Source organism: Podarcis filfolensis (assembly GCF_964270895.1).
Source record: "Podarcis filfolensis genome assembly, chromosome: 10".
NCBI lineage: Eukaryota > Metazoa > Chordata > Lepidosauria > Squamata > Lacertidae > Podarcis > Podarcis filfolensis.
Window position 1 is genome coordinate 68,639,349 of NC_139612.1, and position 19,367 is coordinate 68,658,715.

Consider the following 19,367-nt stretch of genomic DNA (forward strand, 5'->3'; position numbering starts at 1 on the left):
GGTGGAAAAGACCCTGATTTTGGGAAAGATGGAGGGCACAAGGAGAAGGGGATGACAGAGGACAAGATGGTTGGACAGTGTTCTTGAAGATACCAGCATGGGTGTGACCAAACTGCAGGAGGCAGTGGAAGACAGAAGTGCCTGGCGTGCTCTGGTCCATGGGGTCACGAAGAGTCGGACACGACTAAACGACTAAACAATAACAACATGTTTTTGACAGGCAAAAGATGGAGGGCACAAGGAGAAGGGGATGACAGAGGACGAGATGGTTGGACAGTGTTCTTGAAGATACCAGCATGAGTTTGACCAAACTGCAGGAGGCAGTGGAAGACAGAAGTGCCTGGCGTGCTCTGGTCCATGGGGTCACGAAGAGTCGGACACGACTAAATGACTAAACAACAACAACAGCAGCTTGTTCCATGCAAACATTTGCACTCATCATTGAAAGAGGAAGTCCTGTGCTAGGCTTGCCAACCATTTGGCTTTGAAGTTGCCATTTGTACAGCATTACGTCCAGGCAGGGGTACCTTTACCTTTTTACGTCCAGGATCACTGCCCCTCTGATCGGTTTCATGCCCAGGTATTCTGGGCTATCTAGAAATGTTACCTCTTCTGGGTGCTTCTATATCAAGTCCATTTGCAGGAAATTGAGCTCACCCATTTCTAGAGCACTTTTTCTGTCCAATGCCTGTTTGATCTCATTCTCCATGTCAAGATGCATTTTGTTCAGCACTAAATTGTTCTTCTCATCTGAGCTCCCCATCCACAACGACTCCGTGGAGGAGTCTGCCTCTTGAGGATTTTTATCTTACTGGACTCCAGATCCTCTTTGATGTACAGTCAGACACCACCTAGACCTGGTTCTTGCTATAGAATTTGTATCAACTTGTTCTCTCCATCCCACCAGGTTTCTATTAGGCTTGCTATATCTTGTTCTGAGACCAAGCACTCCAGCTTGCCCATCTTGGCTCAGAGACTCCTGGCATCAGCATCAAACACCTGTACATGAGGAGTATGTCTCCAGCTGTCTTTGCTGCAAGTGTTTTGCCCTGTGGCACTTTGGCCTCTCAGAATAGCTGTCATACGCCCCTGCTATCCTTTTTTTTTAAAAGAAATATTTATTAAGATTTTACAAAAAACAAATATACAAAAACACATAGTAGAGAAACAAGAGGAAAAAAATAAGAGTAAACACACACGAAAAAAAAAATACAAAAGATTAAAAACAATTCTTTTTCATAATTTAAAACTCATTTGCTTGTTTCTTTGACTTCCTCACACCTCCCCTTCTTGTATTCCCATTTAAATAATCAAATCAGCAAATTCTTACCCTCTTTCATTCATCTTATCTCTATAACTTGACATTTTATAACTCAGTATTTTCATCCATTATCAATTCATTTTTGCATACTCTTATTAACTTTTTTTACCTATTTGTACCCTTTTTCCATATTCTTAAAGCATTACGCCCCTGCTATCCTTGTCTCAGTGCTCATAATCGTGAACTTGCTGGCTCCCTGACCCCCACACATCCGATTGAAAGCTTCTCTGCCACCTCTTTTAATTTAACCTGCCAAGTGCTCAGCAAAAAGTCACCTTCAACAGAGGCCTTTGGGCATGTGAGCCAAAAGTTCACAAAACGTGAAAGGCTTTCTTTCTTTCTTTCTTTCTTTCTTTCTTTCTTTCTTTCTTTCTTTCTTTTTCTTTCTTGCTTCCTTGGTGGATGCAATGATTAAGGAGGGCAGAGGAGTTAAAAAGAGCCCTCCTCCCCCTTATCATTTTATGCTGTGCCATAAACCATCTGATATTCCTTGCAGGAGCTCTTAATGGCCTCTAATGTCTTTGCCGTCCTGTCAATTTGCATTTCTTCGTCAGCCACAGCAACTTCATTATGAGCGCTGAGTTTGGGCAATTCCACCATCCATAAAAGTAACTTTGAAATTTACTACGCTCCATTAAATTCATTTAGAGTTTCATTTGTAGGTGTTCCGAATTAAAGTAATGATCGTATTTGGGGGAAGAGATTGCTCTTTCCTTATGGATGAGGGGAAATTGTTTGTTTGTTTGTTTAGGAAGGAGGGGGCAAAATCTTGCCTCAAGGTTGACTCTTTAGTATGAACATTTGCAGTAAGATCGTAATAGGGGGAGATTGGATGTTTGATATAATGGGAAGCTATTAAAAATCTTCTTCTTCTAATGAACAGACATCCGTGAGCTTTTGCTAATGGACAGAGAGCAAAGAGGCAGCTGTGGGTGGAAGTGGCATTCAAGCAGAGTGATGGAGGTGCCATAATTGTTCCCCTTGGCCAGCTCCAGCCCAAAACATATTTTGGGTCTGGGAACAACAATCCTAAATGATGTTCAGAAATGCCATTTTCCTGCACAAGGCCCATTCGCACATTTATTCACAGTTCCTGGTCTTTTTAATAGGGCTTTTGCCGAAAACCTTGTGGGCCCACGGAGAGCTTTCTGGGGCCCAGGAAGTCAAGAGGGCCTGAGCTGAGCTTAAAACCCATTCCCATGAGGGGGAAAACCCAGTAGATAATCCTTGAGGGTGTTTATGTAAACCTACTTCCAGTGTCCAGATTCTGCATTCTAGGCTGAACTTCAGTAGCCATTTTAGAACAGAGCAAGCAATGTTCTTAACCCTGGGCTCAGCATCCCTTCTCCATTTCTTGGAGGGAAGCAGAGAGAGAGAGAAATGTTGTATAGTTTAGGTGGGGACCCTGGGACCCTCCAGGTGTCACTGGACTACAGCTCCCATCATCCCTGGCTGCAGTGGCTGATGGGTCCCGTAGTCCCATAGCAACTGAAGGGCCACAGACCCCCACCTTCCCTTCTGCAAGGGGATTCTAGAACAGGCCGAGAGGCCCGGAGGTGGGTGTCGTCTTCCGTGACGTGCTTTCTCAAGAATGGCAAGTCCCAGAACTCCTTAATTCCCGCTGGCCTTTCTGCTGATTTCGTTTGCCGGGCTAAGTGAGCTCCCCTTCTCTTTCTCAGTTCCAAACGGGATGCTCACAGTGCCTCTGAAAACAGCCTCCCTCAAAGGAACCGATGGGGTAGCGCCATCGCCCACCCCCAGTGAGTTTTTGGACTCATCGGCCAAAAATTACTCTGCCGTCATATCTGCCAGACTTTCAGCAGAGAAAACACCAGTGGTAAGTGTGTGTGTGTGTGTGTGTGTGAGAGAGAGAGAGAGAGAGAGAGAGAGAGAGAGAGAGAGACTATGATTAAAGGTAAAGGGACCCCTGACCATTAGTTCCAGTCGTGACCGACTCTGGGGTTTCGGCGCTCATCTCGCTTTATTGACCAAGGGAGCCGGCGCACAGCTTCTGGGTCATGTGGCCAGCAAGACTAAGCCGCTTCTGGCGAACCAGAGCAGTGCACGGAAACGCCGTTTACCTTCCCGCCGGAGCGGTACCTATTTATCTGCTTGCATTTTGATGTGCTTTCGAACTGCTAGGTTGGCAGGAGCAGGGACTAAGCAACGGGAGCTCACCCCGTTGCGGGGATTCGAACCGCTGACCTTCTGATCGGCAAGCCCTAGGCTGTTTAACCCACAGCGCCACCCACGTCCCTTATGATTAATCATATCCAAAGTCTTACTTACACCAAGGGTTCCCTACGTGATCATTACAAGCAGCTGATTCTGCTTGTGCAGCCCATGGAAGTGGCAATCAGCAGCCGCAGGAGAGAGGGCCTTTCCTGCTGCAGCATCTCTAAATTCTCCCTGAGCTTTGGCAAGTGCCAACACTGATGATGCTCAGGTGTCTTTTAAAAGGCTGAAAGGTCCGCTCCCAGACCTTTAGATCTCACTATATTAGAATTTTATATCTGTCCTATTTGAGAGAGAAAAAACTATAGCCAAACGAAATCGTGAGCAGGATTTGAATAAGAGACAAGGGAAGGAGAATAAATAAATGATTGTAATATAAGTTACAATAGAAAATAAGTGGCAGTTATGGCAGCAGATAAAGGAATACAATAGGAACATCCCGGACGTAAGGATGGGAAGCCAAAATGTAAGGAATTATTAATGTCAAATTATAAAAAATATATAATAATGTCAAATTATAAAAAATTACTAAAAATTTATTTTAAAAATGAATTTTATTAACTCTGCCTCAGTTTTTCCCTTTAAAATTTCCTTCCTGTATTTTAATATTTCAATATGTAGTTTAATGTTTTTGTGCACGTGGCTTTAACTGCACACTGTGCGAAGGAGTACCACGCCTGCTGTCTGCCCTGAATCCGCTGACATCCTGCTTCCGTGGATGACTTTGACTTGTAGCATTCTGATGAGACAGGTCTCAGGTTCAGTCATTCCCCCTCTAGTTGAAAGGATCAAGTAAAAAAAGTGATGGTAAAAACAACAACTCTGTCTCGGACTCAGAGAGCCACAGCCCATCAGAGTAGTCAGTGTTGAGCTACAAGGATAAATGACCCATTATTTGCCAGCTTCCTATATATTCCTATGCAACTAATCCTCCCCGTATCACAGCCGGAAGGAGTTGGGAATCCAATGGAAGCTGTTTTTTAAAAACACACACACACACACACACTGAGGTTCTAGAATGATGGTATGTAATAATGCTGAATCTGAGCTCAGCAGGCATGGCAGCTATGGAATTATTACCATCCTTCCTTATCGCTAAGAAGATTTGTTCCCCGGTTTTCTGGAGTTCGAGTTCCAGATGGAGAAGAGAAGCCGGAAACTGATCCGTTACCCACCAATTAGCAAAAGGCTTTCGTTTCTCTGGAGAGAGGTAGGGATAGGGAGGGCAGCTGCCCCCCACCCCTTACCCATGCCTTGAACATAATAATTATAATAATAATTTATACGCTGTCAATCTGAGTGGGTTACCCATCCGCTCTGGGCGGCTTCCAACAAATTAAAACAACAGGAGCACATAAAGACTTCCCGATACATAGGGCTGCCTTCAGATGTCTTCTAAAAGTTGTGTGCTTGTTTAGCTCCTTGGCATCTGGTGGGAGGGTGTTCCACAGGGAGGGCACAACTACCAAGAAGGCCCTGTGCCTGGTTCCCTGCAACTTCACTTCTCGCAGTGAGAGGACCAGAGGGTCCTCAGAGCAACAACAGCATCAAACATTAAGCAATCAAACACTGTGATTAGCACTGCCAAAAACAACAGCCTAGAAATATTTTAAAAATAGCTAAATATACAATAAATAAATCCCTCCACACAGAAAATTAGGTGTTAGGGAACAGGGCTGCTGATTAGCCATCTCCCTGATAACCTAGATTTCTGTGTTCAAGGATTTTGCCTGAACCCCAGTTGCGTGAGCCCCCTCTCACCCAGAAACAGGTCTTTCCTCCTTGCTATCTCTCTCTGGTTTTAGGCAGAGAGGAGCTTCTCTGCTGTTTCACAGCCCCTCCAAAGTTTTATTCTAACAAGTTACCTGTGATTCCTGCACGACAGGGGGTTGGACTAGATGACCCTTAGGGGTACCTCTACAATTATACGATTCTAAGTTCATTGTTCTTCTTTTTCAGGAGGAGGCTTCTCTTCAGAGGAGGCAGCAGACGGCCAAGCAGGGGCTGACAGGGAAGGCCGTGAGTTCCTATAGCCAGCTGTTTCAGAGGTAAGGAAAGGCACGCGAAGGGGCTGCAATGAGCTGGAGCGGGAAAGAGGCTTCTTCCGTGATCCCAAAGCTCTAAGAAACCAGGAAGTGAAGCATTTATGCTCATTGACTGGGGAGCTTGGCAGCCACACACCCCAAGCCACGCTCTGCACTATGAGTTCCCGACCACTTTCGTCAGAGGTGCTGAAGTCTTGATCCCTCCGAGATTTTTGCAGGCAACAAACTGCTTGTTTTCCAAATATGTTTCAGAACACATGAAGGACAAAACTTGTGATGGGATTTGATTTCTCAAAAGATGCATTCAGAAATAGCAACAACCACAATTATCAATAATAGCAATTATATTAACAACAGCAACAATTAATTTGTACCCCACCCATCTGACTGGATTGCCCCAGCCGCTCTCTGTGTTGGATTCTAACACAGAGGAGTCTCCCTCGTCTGTCTGTTTTCTCATTTTTACATTTCTTGCTTGGGAAGAGGGCTACATTTCATCAGGAGGGATGGAGGACAAATTCAGTTTCATTTTCATGAGAAACTATCTGATCTGCACTTTCCCAATGCAATAGGTGAACCAACACACAGCCTCCCTTCAAAATGTGCACTTCTCTGAATTCTGCAATGCCGTTCTCCAGTCAAACAATATGTACAAAAATACATATATTAGTGAAGCTAACACACACACACATACACATTATGGGGAATTGCTTGCCAAAATCTGTATATTAGAGAAAACGGCAACTAAAAATGGGTGTGTTGAAAGAAATTTGCACTAAAATGCTGACAGGTTTTCATGAATAATGTTTTTTTAAAATCACAAATTGCTACAGGAATGTGGAGAACTGAATTTAGGACAGGCAAAATTATTATTATTATTATTATTATTATTATTATTATTATTATTATTATTTGTACCCCGCCCATCTGACTGGGCTTCCCCAGCCACTCTGGGCGGCTTCCAACAAAATATTAAAATACTGTAATACATCAAACATTAAAAGCTTCCCTAAACAGGGCTGCCTTCAGATGTCTTCTAAAAGTCTGGCAGTTGTTCTCCTTGACATCTGGTGAGAGGGCGTTCCACAGGGAGGGCGCCACTACCGAGAAGGCCCTCTGCCTGGTTCCCTGTAACTTGGCTTCTCGCAGTGAGGGAACTGCCAGAAGGCCCTCGGAGCTGGACCTCAGTGTCCGGGCAGAACGATGGGGGTGGAGACACTCCTTCAGACTGGCAAAATAGGAAACAGAGAAACCAAAACTGACTCAGCCATCCATTCCTGGCTTTGTGCTGGGGGAGTGGGGAGGAACCAACTCCAGGAAGTGCTGCGGGAGAGGGACACCCTAACCATTAGGCAGAGTGAGGTAGCCGCTACTTAGGTTCTCATTGCCAGGTGGGGAGAGATGCACTTATGGGATTTTCAGATGCCCAAATAACTTAGCTGCCCTTGGTACTGTACAGTTTACCTTGGTGGTGGCCATGGGGCGCTATGTGCTGCTCTGCCTCGCATCTTTGCCCTTCCGTGCCATGAACCTGACTTACACCTGTTGCCAAATTTAGCTTCCTTTTGGTGCAAAACTTAGCAGGCGCGAAATACAGCCAGCTTTGGATGAGCTCTCTTATTCAGAAAATCTGCTCTTGCTTTGAATTTGTTTTCCCCGAGACTTTGGTTGATTGGAGTACGCTTTGTGAACTTTGGGGGTCAGAGAGGAAGTCCGTCTCTCTGAAAAGTAATTGCAAAAAGCCTCAATAGATCTCTGCCTTTCCCTTCTTTCTCCTTTCCCTGGCTGAGCTCTTGGGGGGGGGGGGAGAAAAATCATCTGCTTTGATTTAGAACACAATGGCCCCTTTCATGGAAAATAGTTCTTTGCTCCTGGAGTTCAGCAGCTTTGCGTTCTCCATCCAGCCACTCTGTTGCAAAGAGACAGAGGGGCGGCCTTCTTTATGGAGAGCTCTCTGCAAGACCAAGGTTTGAGTTCCTTCTCCCTGTCCCTTGTGGGCACCCGAATCTAACGTCACTTGATTAGTAAGGGTGCTAATGGGCTAAAGAAAAGGCTGTCTCTGCAGGGTCATGTCCACTTCAAACGTAAGTGGGAAGTGAAAAACATTTTGCACACCTATCTGAGAAACACCATGTAAAAAGGTCTCCGCCGCCTTGAAGAGGGATGGCTGTTGTCTCTTGTGCACTTTTGCTGAAAGTCAGCCAGTTTTATCCTAAATGAATGCAGCAGTTTGGATTCCGCAGGGTGGGTGCAAATTTGGCTCAGGGGGGCAGCTGTTTGCATTCTGAGCTCCATTCAAGGTGTGAGTAGTAGCATGCAAAGCCAAAATGGCTTGGGACCCAGGTATCTAAAAGGGCGTCTCTCCCAGTATCAAGCAACTCGGGCCCTACGATTGGTGGGGGAGACAGGGGAGACACTGGCTGGTTGGCTCTGACCCGTGGTGGAGCCTTATCTGTGGTGGCTCCCCGTGGCCTCCCTAGGGGAGGTGCTTCAATCTCACGCATTATTAACATTCAGGAATAACTCAAAAATGCTCCTGTTTATCCAGGCATTTGATGACTGAAAAATACTGCTCCTGGCAACCTTGATTTTATGAGCTCTGTGGTCATATGATTGTTTTTTGATGTTTAAAACACATGTTCATTTGATTTTAATTGTACTGTTTTAACTGTTTTGCGTTGGCCACCGTGATGTAAATTTAACAAATGATAATGATGATACCCGCTTCAGTGCTGCTGGCTTTCATTAGGCAGGGGTTAGATCCTGGGAGCCAGTAGTGGCCTGAGCCCCCCCCTTCCCCTCTGTTGGAAGGTAGAGCTGTGTGCTGCGTGGTCTAGTCTAGGCATAGGCGAACTCTGGCCCTCCAGATGTTTGGGACTACAATTCCCATCATCCCTAGCTAACAGGACAAGTGGTCAGGGATGATGGGAATTGTAGTCCCAAACACCTGGAGGGCCAGAGTTCGGCTATGCCTGGTCTAGTCTGTGCTGGAAGATGCTGTCCTCTCGCTGGGAGTATTGACGTAAATTCAACTGCTACCCTGTTGGCTTTTGTGTGTGCAAAGGGTGTGTGTGTGTGACATCTTTTCCTTTGCCCTCAGGCCACCCTGAGCCTCAGAATTTGTGAAGAGATCAAAAGGGTGAACACCATTTGATCTCTCCCCACGATAGCAAAGCTGGTTAGCAAGTATTAATAGTACCGTATTTTTCGCACCATAGGACGCTCCGTCCCATAGGACGCACCTAGTTTTTTGGGGGGGAAATAAAGGAAAAAAAATTTCCCTTTATTTCCCCCCCAAAAGCAGGTCAGGGAAACCTGCGGGGAACTCCTGCAGGGCTCCCCACGCTGCAGATGTCTGCCTGGCGCGAGGGGCGCTCTGCTTCAGGGCGCCACACCCACCGGGCGGCAGGCTGCTATCCGCAGCGTGGGGAGCCTTGCGGGGAACTCCTGCAGGGCTCCCCACGCTGCAGATGTCTGCCTGGCGGGAGGGGCGCTCTGCTTCAGGGCGCCCCACCCGCCGGGCGGCAGGCTGCTATCCGCAGCGTGGGGAGCCCTGTGGGGAACTCCTGCAGGGCTCCGCATGCTGCAGATGTCTGCCTGGCGCGAGGGGCGCTTTGCTTCAGGGCGCCTCTCGCGCCCGGCGGCAGGCTGCTATCCGCAGCATGGGGAGCCCTGCGGGGAACTCCTGCAAGGCTCCCCACGCTGCGGATGTGTTCCCGAAGCGCCGGGCGCTCTGCTTTCAGGGCGCCCAACGCTCCGGGAAGCAGGCTACCATCCGCAGCCTAGACACGGCTAGCGGAGCGCTGCGCTAATCCGGAAGCTTGGGGCGTGCGGAGCTCAGTGCGCCCCAAGCTTCTGGGTGCCGGCAAGGTCTCCGCTAGATGGCTAGCGGAGACCTTGCCGGCACCCAGAAGCTTGGGGCGCGCTGAGCTCCGCACGCCCCAAGCTTCCGGATTAATGCAGCACTCCGCTAGCCGTGGGAGAGCTGGGTCTCCCATGGCTAGCGGATAGCTTCCTGAAGCCTGGAGAGCGAGAGGGGTCGGTGCGCACCGACCCCTCTCGCTCTCCAGGCTTCAGTGAAAGCCTGCATTCGCTCCATAGGACGCACACACATTTTCCCTTGCTTTTCAGGAGGGAAAAAGTGCGTCCTATGGTGCGAAAAATACGGTATTCCCCGTACTATTCCACTGTAGTAATTTCATGCCTGGTGGTAATTCCAGCCTACGGGAGGTGATTGGCACCCTTCGGAATGAGAAGGACATGGTCCTCACAAGCAGTAGTACATGCATTTTCCAACATGCCAGCCAGCCATGCTCCCCAGCTTCTACAACCATAAAGCGTGCAATTATATGCCATGCATAGGGTTCCCTCTGGCGTTAGACCTACTCTTGAGTAGACCATTGACATTTGAGTGTGTCTGCTTGGAGGGAAACGTTGTTGGAATCAGCCTGTAGTTAATTTATGGCTTTCTTAATAATAATTCTCTGCCTTGAACTGTGGCGTCCAGTAAGTAGCCCAGCTGGCTTTAAAGGGGGACTGGACAAATTCATGGGTGGTCGATGGAGTCAATAATGGACATAGGCTGTGACAACTACCTGGAATCTCCCATGTTCAGAGAAGCATCAGTTGCTGGGGAGCAGCAACAGCAGAGGGCGATTGCCTTTGCATCCTTTCCTGCTTGTGGGCTTCCTGGAGACATCTGGCTGGTTACTGCAAGCCGGACTCTGAGCTGGGGGGAAACTTTGGCCTGATCTACCAGGGCTCTTTGTACATTCATATGAGTGACTGCAGCAGCGGCAAAGCATTCCCTATGGACAGCCATGCAACCCTACTAGCTTGCCTAGCACCATGGAGAAGCACAAACTGTTGTCTTTGGATAAACAGCTATTCATCTCCCCTGTGACCGCCTTGAAATAATCTGCCTGCTAAAGAAAAGAGCACAGGGGTTTCTGCGAATCTGTTCTGTGTGCGGTGCCAGCGGAGCTCTGCATTTTCCCCCATATCCTTTTCTCCTTGGGAAATCCTCTAGCTCCAGGCATGAGCAAGGGACAGCATTTTCCAGGTGTGAGTACAGGTGTACTTGCATACCTGCTCAGTCATGTCGCTAATATAATCTGAGCACACCGTAGCATTCGCTTGTTTTCTAAGCTGCCGTAGAGAAGGGTGGGATATAAACAAATACCCCAACTACAACCACAACAGCATGGCCCCAGTGTGCCTTTTCAAAGCAGAGAACTCACTTTGACGCAATTTAGTTAAAATAATTTGAGCCAAGGCATCTTTGGGGCAATTGGAATAGTAAATTGTTGACGTGCCTATGTTGTTGTTGTTGTTTAGTCGTTTAGTCGTGTCCGACTCTTTGTGACCCCCTGGACCAGAGCACGCCAGGCACTCCTGTCTTCCACTGCCTCCCGCAGTTTGGTCAAACTCATGCTGGTAGCTTCGAGAACACTGTCCCACCATCTCGTCCTCTGTCGTCCCCTCCTCCTTGTGCCCTCCATCTTTCCCAACATCAGGGTCTTTTCCAGGGAGTCTTCTCTTCTCATGAGGTGGCCAAAGTCTTGGAGCCTCAGCTTCAGGATCTGTCCTTCCAGTGAGCACTCAGGGCTGATTTCCTTAAGAATGGATAGGTTTGATCTTCTTGCAGTCCATGGGACTCTCAAGAGTCTCCTCCAGCACCATAATTCAAAAGAATCAATTCTTCGGCGATCAGCCTTCTTTATATATATATCTATAACAGTGCCTATAGCACTATTCAAACTGTCCATAGAAATAGCATTATTTGTCAGCTTAATGTATTTGCTAGCAATTATTTCTTTCTCCTATGGAAAGATGCTTCCCACAGGCATCTGGTTGACCTCTTTGATGGGCCACTAGCCTGATCCAATGGGCTTGTATTCTTGTATTCTTACATTTAAAATCCATCCTCTGGAAGGATGTTTGTGTCACCAACATGGCCCTGTAATGTTTTGCCTCCATGCAGGGCAGTGATGGGGAAGCTGAGCCCCCCTGGATGATGCTGGACTCCCATCAGCCCCAGCCAACATCGCCAGTAATCAAGGAGGAGGAATCCAGCAGCATTCAGAGGGTCACAGGTTCCCCATTCATGATGTTGTTGGCATCTGTCTGTCTCAAAAGACAATGGAGTGCGCCTCCAAGGGCGAAGTCAAACTGCTGAGTTAGCAGCACCAAAGTGACCTCCCTGGGGCGCTAGCCTGGGCAGTGTGTCTGGAGGTCCTGGGCTGCCCAGACGACAAGACCCCCCTCTCAGCCTCACTGCTGTGGTCCAAAGGAAAGCGGAGCAAGGTGTTTGGCACTAGCAGTTGCCAGAAGGAGTTGTACAAGGCACCATCCAACCGTCTTAGGGACTCCACTCCGGATTTGTGTAGGGTTGGCTCCTTAGCCTTTTCTTCTCCCGAGGATGTCCGACAAGGCAACAGAGGGCTACCTTCCATGTGGACGAGCCCTATGTAAGGGTTCAGAAAAACTTCTGTTTGGAAAGAAGATGGCTGTGCTACCCAACTGATAGGAATGGTGAAAACTGCTCTTGCAGGGAAGGTTTTAATAATGTTTTTGGGTGGCATGCATATCTGTGGTACGACAAGGTTAAAGCACATAAAGCATTTAAAAACCATATTGTCAGGAAAGCATTGTTCAATGTCTGGATAAGATACAAAGACTTATTGGAAAATAAAACCCCAAGGTGGTTGTCACCAATGGAAGCGAAGGCTCAGAAAAAGCTCAATATGGAGGCCAAATGGCCGAAATATTGGGAAATATTGGAACAAGAAGGAGAGAAATTGAAATTGCAGAGTTTTGAGAAATTAAAAGATAAAGTGCGAGACTGGCTTCATTATTATCAAATAAGAGAGGCCTATAATTTGGACAAAAAAATTGGCTTCCAGGTGGAAAAATCAAAATTGGAAACAGAACTGTTAGATCCCAAAACTAAGATACTTTCAAGAATGTATAACTTGCTGTTAAAATGGAACACACAGGATGAAACGGTTAAATCTGCAATGATTAAATGGGCACAAGATATTGGTCATAACATTATGTTTGCTGACTGGGAACAGTTGTGGACCACCGGTATGAAATTTACGGCATGTAATGCCTTAAGAGAGAATATTATGAAAATGATATATAGGTGGTACATGACACCAGTCAAGCTTGCAAAAATATATCATTTGCCTGATAATAAGTGTTGGAAATGTAAAGAAAATGAAGGTACATTCTTTCACCTTTGGTGGACGTGCCCAAGGATTAAGGCTTTCTGGGAGATGATCTATAATGAAATGAAAAAGGTATTTAAATATACCTTCCTGAAGAAACCAGAGGCCTTTCTCCTGGGCATGGTCGGCCAATTGGTGCCAAAGAAGGACAGAACTTGCTTTATGTATGCAACAACAGCAGCAAGAATTCTCATCGCAAAGTATTGGAAGACACAAGATCTACCCACCTTGGAAGAATGGCAGATGAAAGTGATAGACTATATGGAATTGGCGGAAATGACTGGCAGAATCCGAGACCAGGGAGAAGAGTTGGTGGAAGAAGATTGGAAGAAGTTTAAAGACTATTTGCAGAAACATTGTAAAATTAATGAATGCTAAAATGATGTTGGATTGAAATGAAGTGGCTTTAGCAATAAGGTTAAAAAGAATATGTAAAAATGGACTATAATTAGATGAAAATATAAAGTTATAATATGTTAAGATATAGAATTAAGATAAATACAAAGAGGGAAAGGATTTGCTGAATTAACTATGTGAATTGGAATACAAAAAAGGGAGGTGTGAGGAGGTCAGGAAACAAGTAATTGAAATATAAGATACGAAAAGATTGATTTGTTTTTTTAATTGTTTTTTATTTCTTCATGTATTTTGTATTTTTCTTTGCATTTTTGTATCTTTTTTCTTTTTCTTTTTCTTTTTTTATTCTGTAATTTTCTTTTGTCTGTAAAATTTCAATAAATATATTTTTTTTAAAAAACCTGCTCTTGCAGAAAAGCTTGGAGAGGCATAGAGCACCCATGATAAGTCCTGGGGATACTGCAGCCCCCCCACCCACTGCAGAAAATGAAATTATCTAGTAAATCCTAATGCTCTGTTCTCCCAACAAAAGGGAACCAGGCAGAGGGCCTTCTCGGTGGTGGTGCCTGTCCTGTGGAACAGTCCCTTCAGATGCGAAGGAAATAAGCAGCTATCATATCTTTAAAAGACATTCTGAAGGCAACCCTGTTTAGGGAAGTTTTTAATATTTAATGCTGTATTGTTTTTAACACTCAATTGGAAGCTGCCCAGAGTGGCTGGGGAAACTCAGCCAGATGAGCAGGGTATAAATAATAAATTGTTGTTGTTGTTGTTGTTGTTATCAGGCTAAATGTGTCCAAATTATTTGATCTCTTTAGCAGTCTTTTCCCCCTGTAGAATCCAGTATAACACTTATAAAATCACTGGGTTGTATGAGACCCTGAGAGCCATTTCATTCAACACCAATGGTACAACATAGGGAAGAGAGGCCAGGGTTGCCAATGTGAATTGGGGGTGTTATTCTTTCACAGTGGAAAGAAAGGAAAGAATCTTGACTTTCTCTCTGATGCATATAACGGAGAGAAGTCCTCATATACTTCCTTATGTGTCATTCCAGCTATTTTGACGGCACCTCCGCAGCAGTTGGCTTATCACATGCTCGGTTTTTGGAACCCCCATCTCAGGTTTCGAAGTTGTCGCCCAGAAAAGACAGCAGCCCAGATCGTGGTGTCCCACCCGCTAGCCCAGACCGAAGGTGGGTAAGGGCAAAAGTGTTCTTTGGCAAGGGGCGAGGTGGGCAGGTTCCCCATCTGGCAGGTTCTGCCATAGAACCTTGCCTGGAGTGCATGCCTGGATCCTAATGGCTCCTCTGGTTTCATCAGGGACTGATTTCTTCCCTGTGGAAACCCCTTTCAGAGAAGCAGCCCAGCCAGTCTGGAGCAGCAAAAAATAAAAGGCGGCTTTGGCACAGAAACCAAACTGGCTTAGTGTGGAATGAGCTGTCACAGACAGTATCCCGTTTCATCTGATGCAATCCATGACTTGAGTTGTAATTGAATATAAATGCATGGTGTAACCTTACCAAGGCTAATGTAACGGCACCTGGAAGGGCTGGTGGGCTTCTTTTGGCTTGGTTGGAGCTACTACTAGCCTTAAGGGCAGGAAGGGCGCCCAGGGAAATCCCCAGTGATCCCCACATCTCCATGACAGCTCCTTTCCCTGGCCCATTCTGCCTTCTGGCTCCTCTTTACTCAGTTTAAATTTGCCAGCTGTAAAGATCTCGAAGCCGGCTGAAGCCTGCCTCGTGCGGGTGGTTCCTGCATTCGTTTGTATCTGGGGAAACAAAACCTTCCTTCCTTTCCATTTCCTCATGTTAAGGTGTTTTAACTCTGCAAGCGCCTCCACTTAGCACCCTTAATTGTGTTTGTGAGAAATCAACTGTGAGCCAAGCTTGCAAGAAAGCAGGCTGCTGTGTGTGTGTGTGTGTGTGCATGCACTCACATTCATTCATTCATAGTGTGTGCTTGTGTGCGCACCCCAACTGCTGTGCAAACTTGTGCTCCTCCAAGTGAAAATCTGTACCCTAAGGTGGTGCAACAGCTGGCCAAAGGGGTGCAGAATATTCAGCTTTCCTGTCTTCTACTTTGCATGCGAGTTTTGATTGGAGCGGAAGAGAGGGTGGCTCATCCCATTTGAGAACGCAGGGAGAGCCATGCTGGGTCAAAAGAATGGACTCTCCAGTCCTGCCTCCTGGCCAGCCAGACACCACCGAGCTCCCTGCAAGCTGCCAGTCCGAAGCATATTAGCAGGCTGAGTGGGGGGGGGCTTGGGGAGTCAGCCCAGCAGTAGCCTGCACCCCTTTCCTAATCAATATGTCCACCCTTCATTTTCAATTTCATGCTTCCATTGCTTGGGACTGAAGAGCAAGTAAAACAAAAAATCAGTCCTGGTAAGTTTGTGCGAAAGCATGCCAAGATGTGAAGCTTGTTAATAGAGGTGTGGTGGTGTTGTTTTGTGAACTATTTTTATCATGCCTGAGCGGCTTGCCTGGGGAATTGTGGGTCTCCCCCCCCCCCCAATCTTGGAGCCTCCAGCATTTTCTAAAGCAAAGGGTCATAATTCCAAGCCTGGTGTTCCCGATGCAGAGAGCAAGGGGTGCGGCGTCGTATGGGTGCTGCATTGCTTCTGCACAGTACATGTACTAGGGATGGGGAGGGAAATGGATTTAGATTGCATTTAAGAGCACACCTCATTCAAACTTTCCAAAGCAATACACAAGTCGAAACACGGGCATGTTTCAAAATTTGCGTTATGTTAGTGAAAATATGCAAAAATAAGTGCTACGTTAGGGAACATTGCTTTGCAAAAATGTGCTTTATTAGGCAAAATGCCATACACAAACATGTGCATTAGGAGAAATTAACACTAGAATTCTGATCTTTTAAAAAATGGAAACTGGTGTGGATTCCTGGAGAGCTGAGCTTACAACTGGAAAATGTTAAGAACCTGAGAGAAACCGAAATTGCAAGATTCACCCATCTCCATTGGCTCAGTCTGATGGGGAATGCAGGAAGGAAGAAGGAGCTCCAGGCAGTGAACTGGGTGATGGTGGGAAGGAGGGACTGGCTTTGAGGTATCCCTGCCTATGGCACTTGCTCATTCGACTTTACCAAGGCTTGCAGTTCTACATCTGGCGTCGGCTCAACTGCAGAAGAAACCTCTGCACTCACCCTGGTAATAGATCTGGGGGTGCCAGTGAAGCAGAAGTGAACCAAGGAGTCCACAGTAGGATCCCCTTTCTCTGCTCCCCAGCTGGCGGGAGCTCATCTCTTGATTATGCACAGCTGATCTAAGTATGGAGTGCCTGGCGCCTTCCGGCTGTTTTGGACTACAACTCCCATCAACCCCACAACCACGTGCTTTGTTGGGCCTCATGGGAGTTGTAGGCCAGAGCATCTGGGGAGGCACTAGGTTGGCACAGACTATCTGAGCACACCCTGGCACTCATGTGGCACTGCTAAGTCGGAGGGGTGAAACATCTCAGGCAGACTTGGGTGTTGTTGTAAGATTCTGCAAGTCGCCCAAGTTGCAAAGTACGTATCGGTTGTCGTCTTCTGCTTGCTTGCTTGCTTTTTTGTTCATGAGAACCAAACTTTCCTTTCCCAGCCCCAGAGAGGCACACGGCACACCAAGATATTCGCTCAGCCTTTCGCCGGGAGCACTTTCATCTAGAAGCATGGCTTCTCAACTGCCGCCCGCTGCCCCGGTTCCGTCAGCCGAGGAGATGGATGGTGAGCAGGAAGGCAGGAAAGGTGGGAGTGGAGGAAAAGCTTTGGCCATGAGCTCTACTGGGCCAAGACGGAAACAGCACATTTGCAGCCCATGGGGGCCAGTTTCACCTACCTGTGATCCAGACACAGAACCCCCTCTGCTGTTTTTATGCTCCAAAGCAGGGCTGGGGAGCCTTTTTTTAATCGGAAGGACACATTCTCAAAAGGGCAACTTTGTGGAGCTCAAAAGCAGGCCTTAAATTGCTTCGGTGTGGGTTGCATGCCAGCCATACCAAAGTTTCTAGCCCACTGCCCCTCCCCAATGCACACACATCTCCAGAGGTATTGCCACAGTTCAGAGCACATTCCAGCCATGTAAAGGCACTCAAGGACAGTGGGGAAAGGGTTGTGGCAGAAGAAGAGGCATAGCTTAGGGAGGTGTTCCAAGGGCCAGGTGGAGACCCCAAAAGGCTGCATTTGGCCCCCAGGCTTGAGGTTCCCCACCGCTGCTCTAAAGAGACCAGCAAGTCCTGAGCCTTCAGAGCGGTTTTGCATAGTATGTCCCTGACTCAAAGCTATAGTGATGCAAAAAAGAGAAGGGGCAAATGGCAGGGAAGGGAAATAATCCCTGCTGCGCTGTGCTTGTGAACTTCTGCAAATGAGTTGGCAGACCAGCCCCAATATCCAGCATTAGCAGTTAGGTGGCAGAGAAGTGTGCTGCTTATTGCGAATGACGTCACGCCCAACCCCATGCATCAGAAATGCTGACACACGAACCCCAATTCACCCATGGCAAAGAACGAGCATATTTAATGACTCGGCAGTTAGGCGCTGCACAAGCGGGAAGACCCTTTGTGAAGCGGTTCTCCTTGAACAGGGTGCTTTGTTAAGGTTCTCTCTGTTGGGCGTCTGCTAGAACCAGGACTCTCCTCCCATCTTCCCTGGCTGGGGCTGATGGCAGCTGGAGTCTTAACCCCACAGCCGCCACTCCTATTCTAACGGCGGCTGCTTCCTACTCATCGGAACTGCTGACGAATGCCATTTTCCTTTCTTGCAGAGGTGACCCTTTCTCCCGAGTCCAAAGAGAAGAAAGCGCCCAAGCCCAAGCCTCCTTCTCCCGCCGTTCGCCAACTCGTAGACCGTCCAGGTTCCAACACCAAGCCAGTACTCCCTCCCATTCCGTCCGGGAGGAAAAGAAACAAACCTGCAGCAGCAGAAGGGCAACCCTCTTCTCTGTTGTCTAACCCAAAGCCTTCGTCGTAGCCGTTGTCCCCTCCACCCCCAGCCCCTTCTGGGAAAACGCTGCACAAGACTCCTTCGCTTCCAAGTGCTCCTCCCCGCTGAGATCTGCCTGCAGCTCGCTTGAAAGCCTCTTGCCGGCAACAAGCCACTCATAACAGGATGCTTGTTTTGGGTGACATGGGAGCGATTCAGAGGGCAGTCGGTGGGCTATTCCTCGCAATTTATATGTACATCTTGGAATATCCAAGTCCCCCCTATGGTCAGCCATTTGACAGGGTGTTTTAGTTTTGGTAGATATTTCTAAATCGCAGGCTTTATGGGGGTGATGGATGGTTCAGCTGATTATGATGCATATCAGAGCTCTTATTTTTCCCCACGCGCCCAAGGAACAAGTAGCTTCTCATTTCACTATAAAAGATCTGAATAGCCAACGTGTCTACTGCGTTATTTCAAACAAGTGTTGTTTACAGTTGCTAGGCCTTGAAATACGCCAGTTTAGTTAATTTATTCCTCAGTTAAAACACTGACGCAGAATCATCTGAGATTGCTTTAGGTGAGTGATAGTCCTAAAAACACTCCACATTCAAATGGCAGCTATTTGAAAATTGTGATGGGATCCTTCAGACCCAAGTGGAAAGGTTAGGTCAAAATGGCTTAGCTGTGTACGATAATGGGAAGTAGACTCTAAGAGGCATGTAATATAAAAAGTGGTCCCATTTACCTCGGAAGAAGGAAGACCATTTTAGCATCCAAATAAAAAATAATAAAATGCAATCTTTTGATCATTCTGTTTGGGAAATTCTCTTTGAAACGTCAGCAATTGAAACACCCCACAGAAAATAAATCACCACTTAGTCTAAGCACCCAAGCACTGGAGACATGTCTTTAACCCTCTGAAAGACCAGCTTCATCTCCCAGCAGCTGAGAAGGAGACATAAATCTCCAGCGACCAAGAAAAAGAGTTATAGATGAACCAGCTGGGAGCCATTAGCCAAGCAGGTTGCTTTCGGATGTGTGAAATGGAAAGCACCCAGCAAACTGGAGAGCTTTAAAAAAAGAGACATCTGCACCTGCTCTGCACCTCATTCTCATTGCCGGCATGATTCAAGGCTGCTGAGCCTTGTGCCAGCTGGCACCTGAAACCTTGGGAAAAAACGCTGATGCAAATTTAACTGTTTTGCTATAAAAAGCTCACTTCACAAATCTATCTGGTACAGAGGTATGG

The 19,367-nt window shown here is 46.9% G+C and overlaps 1 protein-coding gene across 2 annotated transcripts in view; it reads left to right on the forward strand.

Moving 5' to 3' along the window:
* The window catches only part of LRGUK (leucine rich repeats and guanylate kinase domain containing), a 54,596-nt gene extending 35,669 nt beyond the window's left edge, over positions 1-18,927 (forward strand). The window contains exons 16-21 of one of the 2 annotated variants that reach the window (XM_083572629.1): positions 3,001-3,158; positions 5,516-5,604; positions 14,248-14,385; positions 15,553-15,579; positions 16,797-16,921; positions 17,958-18,927. In XM_083572629.1, the coding sequence (XP_083428755.1) occupies positions 3,001-3,158; positions 5,516-5,604; positions 14,248-14,385; positions 15,553-15,579; positions 16,797-16,921; positions 17,958-18,163 (743 nt within the window). In that variant the 3' untranslated portion in view covers positions 18,164-18,927. The remainder of the gene's footprint in view (positions 1-3,000; positions 3,159-5,515; positions 5,605-14,247; positions 14,386-15,552; positions 15,580-16,796; positions 16,922-17,957) is intronic. The other variant, XM_083572630.1, reaches the window with a different exon arrangement.
* The last annotated feature ends 440 nt before the right edge of the window (positions 18,928-19,367 follow it).